This window comes from Priapulus caudatus, unplaced genomic scaffold, assembly GCF_000485595.1.
Source record: "Priapulus caudatus unplaced genomic scaffold, Priapulus_caudatus-5.0.1 Scaffold693, whole genome shotgun sequence".
NCBI lineage: Eukaryota > Metazoa > Priapulida > Priapulimorpha > Priapulimorphida > Priapulidae > Priapulus > Priapulus caudatus.
Genome location: NW_014577754.1, coordinates 1 through 7,576, shown reverse-complemented (window position 1 = coordinate 7,576; position 7,576 = coordinate 1). Strand labels below are relative to the sequence as shown.

Below are 7,576 nucleotides of genomic sequence, written 5' to 3'. Positions count from 1 at the left end.
TACTACTACTGCTGATACTACTGCTGCTGCTGCTGCTGCTGCTGCTGCTGCTACTACTACTGCTGATACTACTGCTGCTGCTGCTGCTGCTGCTGCTGCTGCTGCTGCTGCTACTGCTGCTGCTGCTGCTACTGCTACTGCTGATACTGCTAGTGCTGCTGCTGCTGCTGCTACTGCTGCTGCTACTGCTACTGCTGATACTGCTAGCTGCTGCTGCTGCTGCTGCTGCTGCTGCTGCTACTGCTACTGCTGATACTGCTAGTGCTGCTGCTGCTGCTGCTACTGCTGCTGCTACTGCTACTGCTGATACTGCTACTGCTGCTGCTGCTGCTGCTGCTGCTGCTGCTGCTGCTACTGCTACTGCTGATACTGCTACTGCTGCTGCTGCTGCTGCTGCTGCTGATACTGCTGCTGCTACTGCTGCTGCTGCTGCTACTGCTACTGCTGATACTGCTACTGCTGCTGCTGCTGCTGCTACTGCTGCTGCTGCTGCTACTGCTACTGCTGCTGCTACTGCTGCTACTGCTCCTGCTCCTGCTGCTGCTGCTGCTACTGCTGCTGCTGCTGCTGCTGTTGCTGTTGCTGTTGCTGCTGCTGCTGCTGCTGCTGCTGCTGCTGCTGCTGCTGCTACTATTACTAACGCGTGACTTGTCTGCTTGACGGCGTGTTGTAGGAAGGCAAGTCTTTCCTAGAGCTGAAGGAGGAGTTTGGGAAGGAGAACCTCGGCATTAAATTCGTGGAAGAGGTAAGTCGCCTCCCGACCCGAGAGCCAAATGCACAGCACGCTCTCGAAACACGCAAAACTTATCTTATGACTTATCTTATGATCGGTCAATATTTACCGGTTAAAGTATTGAGACCGTCTAAGGCTGGGGAACTGTTCATGTTCCTGTTTCGTGTTAGTATATGTCTGAATAATCACTGGCGTGCCTGTGCGAGATGGTAGTTAGTAAAACGGTGGATGGTAGTAAAACGGATGGTGGTAAGAAAAACGGTACTGGTACAGGCATTGTCTGGTTTGCCACTCCCTGGTAAGCCGTCCCTTAGAAGTATTTAGTGTGGTGCTACAGACTGTCTCAGTCTTGAGCGTGTTCCAAGTACTCTAGTTGCGAAGAAGTTGTGTCGCTGGCCTGGGGTGTGGTGAACTTGATATTTATAGGGGTGACTTCGAGAACCTCGAACGAATTATTCGAATAGACACACAAAAACGAAAAGTTATAAAACGAGTAATGTAAAACAAAAAAATATAAAACGACCTAGAGTTTTATAGAAGAACATGATCTTATTGGCGAACTATAGTATAGAATGAACTATTCTAGTGTCTACGCTAATGTTTGGACTTGCAGGAGTTGAAGGTGTATAACATGTCAGAGCATCGCTATGAGGATCTGGTGAGGAATCCACCACCGCTAGGCGTTGACGCCACCAAGAAAGAGGTAAAGGTTCCAGCGCCATTGCGTGCTAGACACTGAGTTGTGTATAATACACAGTTGTTTTTACTGTTATATAGCCCAATGTTGCTAGCCAACATAATCAATGGTACCATAGTGGTTTCTGTAACGTTGTTCGGCCGCTTCTATAACTTCGTTCAGTCGTGTGCGTAACCTTTCTAGCTAAGTAATTAATTAATCTTTAGGATATATATCGAAGTCCCAACGATTCCCGGACATCACGGATATCGATGTCTCATCGATCGTATCGATTTGAAATTGACAGGAATTTTATTTCTCGCACACAGAGCTATTTGTCCGACAACGAATTCAAGGAAATCATGCAGATGACGAAGGAGGAATTTTACAAGAAACCGGAATGGAAACGTATAGACATGAAGAAAAAAGCCGGATTATTCTAAACGCTAGCGAGTTACATCGTGGATATCTTATGAAATATGATATAGTACAATGATATATATCAAATATAAATAAATAAATAAATAAAAAAATAAATATATTATATATATATATATATATATATATATATATATTTCCACTACGTCAAACCGATTGATAAAAGCTTCCATGCTGTGATTAAAAGAGGATAGAGTTTAGGAATACGTTAATCATATATTAATTCAACGTAATCTTACCGCTAACGAATCATTGCCAAAGGAAGGTTAATACGGGAGTAAAGATCCAGGTGTACATTTTACAAACGGGTGCTATTACGATGGTTATTAGCGGAAACATTTAGGGGAAAATCAATACAATACAATACAATACTATATCGAATGCTGACGTTTCCTGCAACAATTTAAAAGGTTCCACTGTCAGAGCACAGCCCACACTTATCTTAATAAAACCCTATGCCAAACTCTAATGGTAATTATAGGCCTATAGCCATAACCCAGCCGCAACCCAAACGTTAACCACCACCTAATCTCCAACTCTATCCCTAAGCGTAATCATACCCCAATCTCTTAACCCCAACTCTAATCACATTGGTGTTTTATCATTTGGAAGTGTGCCTTCTTCCACATTCCCCTTGAAGATTCTGTTCTCTCTGTCTGTCTCCCTCCCATTTGCTCCACCTCTCGTTCTCCCTGCTTATTTGCATGGTAATAAACTATACTGTCGAACCTGCACTCTAGCTGTCTTTACACGAGCCAACTTCGCGTTCATATATTGTGCTGTTACCAGGGCAACGCGTTTGGATATTTTAGAAAAACGAATGTAGGATATATAAGACGGTTGGTTTTCTGCGGTATATGCTACGGTTTGCTACCGTGTCGAGTGACCATGTTACGAAATATTTTTTAAGTGAATAAAAACGCAAAATCATGATTTTAAATGTGTCTCTTGTTACCTTTCTGTGTCCGTGCACGCAGCATCACCAAGCTGGTCAAATCTGCAGAAGGCTCCAAGCAGATGAAAAATCACCTGATTATATTATGTCTATGCGTTCTGACTTCGGAGTGGACCAATAATTTGGGTTTATAACTTGCAACATCACCTGACCTTGACAATCAGGCTCGCGGTTATAACCCGGCAGGGCAAGGACGGAGGGCAGTTACGCAGTTGCCCCTCGGACAATATTGTAGATACTATTCAACGGTCAATGTCGAACTAGCCACCGTCGATTGCCAGAACGCAAACCGCACGTGGTCTTGCCCTGCACACCCCCTTCTGCAGGTAAAATGAGTTTACTGCGTCCGTGCCACAGAGCTGTATGTCACACGACCAATCAACGCGAACGAGTGGATTTCTCATATCTCACATGAATATCATATTTATTGATTCATATCTTTACACATGATTTTTTTCGATAATTGATACGATCACATCTACATTTTGCGTCGTAGAAGACTAGCTATAGAATTACTTATTCTGGCGTATTTACCAGCTAATACCACTGTAGTGAAGATGAAGGAAAACGCTCGCCAATGAACACACAACTTATTTACTGTTACAGACGCGGATAATGAAGAATCACTGATTGTAAACATCTACAAAACATCTTTGGTTTGTTCGACGATTCAGCGACTCGACCTGCGACAGCGACAGCGACGATACAGCGGCGCCACGTTCGACGATTCAGGGCCTTCACTCGATCTAGAACACCCAGTCTCTATATATCTGCATCTTAAAATAACCACGTAAAACGAAACAAGTGACCACGTTACATCACCGCGACGTTGCCACGCGCCATCACAATCGCTGAGATTTTACCCATCTAACATACGCGTACGTCCTGGCACGAATCGTCTCCGTCGTTAGTTCCGTCCGGCGACTGGAGGTGGCATTAGCGTCGCAGTTCACTTAGAGTCCTTCGCCGGCACTCTCGGGCCGGGAGGGAACAAGATGTTCATGCCACCGCCTCCGTACGCCACCGACGGCCTGTTAATGACTTCGTCGATCTTCCTGATCGGCTTCCAGTATCGCCACGGACCGTAGTCGGGGATGATGGGTATGACGTTGTCGCTGCTATCGTCATCGTCGTAATACTCCGGCTCGCGACGCTGCGTGATGATGTCTAGTAGCGAATTCTCGCGCCAGGCGGCGCAGCGAGCGATGGCGAGGCAGGCGAGGAGCGCGGCGACGACGAAGATTTTGTTTGCCGGCGTCTAGAAAAATGCGAAGATGCAATGCGATAAAAATATGCTGAAAGATTGTTTAATAGTCAATATTGATGCACCTTATAATAAGAAACCGCAACGCTATATATTTATAATTAGATTATCTTGTGAAAAACGGTCAATTGTAACTTTAATGGCCAATATAATTACAATGCCACAACCACGCCATACGTTAACACAAAATGACAACTCGTCACAACCACAGGCACTTGGAACGTCTCAATAAAAAAAAGGTAAATAAACACGAAACGTATTTACTACCAAAGTCTTAATGTTTCTCTACTCTATTTCGCCTATATTATTGCCGCTAATGACCCGTAAGAGCTCTCTTATTCATGTTGTTTGTGCACAGGGCGGGCGTGCGGTGTACTTGTGTGTTGCAGATGAGCATTTGACCGGCATTTACGGGTAATTATCGGCAATCACAACAACATCACAATAACATCAACAGCTACACCTCCGCGCTCTCTCCATGACCACTCTAACGTATCTGAAAATCCCAACTCTCGGATACTAATAGGAAGAAATCATTTAGCTGCGCAAACCCGAACCACTCTTCAGCGAACTATGTTCCGTTCGTCCCCTAAAACCGCTAATCCGCTACAGTTTCACATCTAACTCACCACCATTTTGGAATCCGTTAGGACGCAACAACCCGCTTAAAACGTGCGAAAGATCCAACGAAACAACTAAGCAGATAACGCTAGATCAACGCACACTCATGAACGGAAAGAGAAAGAGAGAGAGAGAGAAAGAGAGAGAGAGAGAGAGAGAGAGAGAGAGAGAGAGAGAGACGGTGTGGCAACTTACATATATCTCTTATGGTAAACGTCCCCCCGCTTCTACACTGCGCATGAGCAATCAAAATCAAATCCTTGATCATGCGAATACGCAATGCCTGCTAGACGTGCCCACGCTCATGTGGAGAGGGGGACCTATTACCACAGGGGGGGGGGGGGGGGGTGAACACCACGTGCTAGACCGGTGGCGCATCTCCGAGTGTTTCAGACAGGAAGACCCGCACCGGTTTCCGCGGTTAGCTACACAGACAGAGGAAACTCTCATGCACTCTACACAGACGCGATAGTTGCTTCTTCCATGAGCGGATGTGCGATTGATGCGCGGTGCATGCACACGCGGATGTAGGCGAAATGCTCGCGGGTTTGATGGGCGCGAATTCGTAGTTTAGTTCATAGGTTCGGCGTATACGTATAGCGCACTTAAAGTTATTTAATCGAATAATAATACCTGTACTATACGTGTCCTATACACACACAGAAAGAAAACAACACACACACACACACACCACACACACACACACACACACACACACACACACCAACACACACACACCACACACACACACACACACATACACACACACACACACACTACACAGCACACACCACACACACACAACACCACACACACGACACACACCACACACACACACCACACCCCCACACACACAACACACATGCACGCCGCACCACGAACGCACACACACACACACACTAACACACGCACGCACGCACAACACACAACCACACACCACACACACACACACACACACACACAAAATAGCCAATCGCAGAGTACGGTTTTTGATTCATCGCACCGTGACAAAAAACATTATCCGTAAAAAACTTGTCTGCCTGCTGTCTCTTGCATGGCGTCGATCGATACAAAAATTCTAGGCTTTCAGGGAAATTGCTGTTTTTATGATCTGGAAAAAGACAACCTGCTCCAGTTTGCTGATCGGGCTTCAGCTTCAAAACAGCGTCTGGAACTATACAAGTGTTAAATTTAGGAAAACTTGAAAACGCAACAGCAAAAGGCGATTCTCACTTGTGTAATGTTTATGCTCGCCATTGCGTAGCCCCAAAAATCAGACGTGCGCTGGTCGTCTGCCATTGTTGGCCTTTAGGAGAAGGGCTAGAAGATAGCGTAGAGAAGAGGGCAAGGGAGAGGACAGCCGCGGAGTGAGAGGAGGAAATAGTAATAGAAGAGGGAGGACTGATCCGTTAGAAAAAGAGCGACGAGGGAGTGAGTGAGCGGAGAGAGAGAGAGAGAATGAAGGCGTGACTGGAGAAGCTGGAAGGAGGAGAGGAACGATGTGAGACGAGAGGAAGAGAGAGAGCAGTGACGAGAGAAGGAGAGGACGATGTGAAGACCCCGGAGAAAGCTGAGAGGGTCTATGTCCCCGCCTGTCGGGGGGGCGGTATGCCGGAAACGTACCACTGGCTACGTGGGCGTTATAACGCGGAACGTACCCCTGGTACTAATCTAAATATTGCCGGAGGTACCCGCCTACTCCACTAACGTCAGTCTAGCGAGTCGCCTACCTCCTACTCCCTAACCCGAACCCGAACCCTAAGCCCTAACCCTACCCTAACCCTAATCTAACCCTTAACCATATCAATGTATCAGGGTACGTTCCGGTCTATACCGACCGGTTACCAGGCTACTACGGCAGTACACTGCAGTGGGACATAACCCTCATTGAGCGACAGAAGCGAAAGGAAGAGAGGAGAGAGAGAGAGAGAGAGAGCGAGCGCGCGCACGGATGCACGTGCGAGAGAACGATGGGGATAGAGCGAGCGACTGACCCTGACTTACTTCGTGCAATTGCCATCACCAAATACTGATTAAAGGGCGCAGTGTCGTAAGAATTCGAATCCGTGTCGGGAGAGAGAGAGAGCGAGAGTGAGAGAGAGCGAGAGAGAGCGCCGGGAGAGCGAGCGCGGGGAGAGAGAGTGAGAGTGATTGAGCGAGAGAGATAGAGAGAGAGAGAGAGTGAGAGAGAGAGAGAGAGAGAGAGAGAGAGAGTCAGAGATAGATCTATAGATAGATAATAGGTTTATTGCAAAAATAGTGTCAACAACGTTACAATTAAAATAAATTTTGCAAACAAGATATCATCAGGCAGTATAAAACTGAGATTGATGATATATACAATAATATATGTCCCATGGTAAGACATAGACATCACCAAGAGCATATTAAGGCTTCTTTATATGCTCTTGATATCACATAAAATGTTGGTTCGTAAAATTATATTACTACAACTAAAAACCGTCTTTAGAATATGCTACTAAATTTTTAATAACGTGATCCTTGGTCAAAAATAGTTACAATTAAAATGCGACACAATGATTCAAAGAATCAAACATATCACATAACCGAAAGTTGCCCAGAGAGTTATTTCAAAGAGAACAAAATGTTCATAAAGGGGCGTAAGCAAAAGACTAATTATACATATGCTATTGTAAAAAATTCAGTGCCTGTTTACAATTTGTTATTCATCTTGCACATGTACGGAACAGGGCTATTGAAGTACCGGCTGGTACGAGGGACTTTTGCTAGCCGGAGTTTACTAGAATTCCGTGTTATGCGGTTAAACACATTTATTGCTGAAGGAGGGCAAATATCCTGTAAACGTTTACAACTTTTGAGCTGATAAGCCACTTTTTCACAAAGCTGCTCGCGACGAAACGCAAGTCT

At 45.6% G+C, this 7,576-nt stretch overlaps 2 protein-coding genes across 2 annotated transcripts; one reads left to right on the top strand and one right to left on the bottom strand.

Annotated features, from left to right (window-relative positions):
• Positions 1 to 673: 673 nt before the first annotated feature.
• Positions 674 to 2,787, top strand: LOC106812850 (advillin-like; the record flags this gene model as incomplete). Its single annotated transcript, XM_014816834.1, is given in 3 exon segments — positions 674 to 745; positions 1,347 to 1,436; positions 1,739 to 2,787. Coding segments are annotated over 3 exon segments (276 nt in total), but the record flags the coding sequence as incomplete, so codon positions are not given.
• A 411-nt stretch (positions 2,788 to 3,198) lies between these two features.
• On the bottom strand, positions 3,199 to 4,784 carry LOC106812852. Its single transcript, XM_014816835.1, has 2 exons — positions 4,696 to 4,784; positions 3,199 to 4,060 (listed from the first exon to the last, which is right to left on the bottom strand). Exons 1-2 carry the CDS (start codon positions 4,699 to 4,701, stop codon positions 3,752 to 3,754), a joined length of 315 nt encoding a protein of 104 aa, XP_014672321.1. The 5' UTR covers positions 4,702 to 4,784; the 3' UTR covers positions 3,199 to 3,751.
• Between the last annotated feature and the right edge of the window lie 2,792 nt (positions 4,785 to 7,576).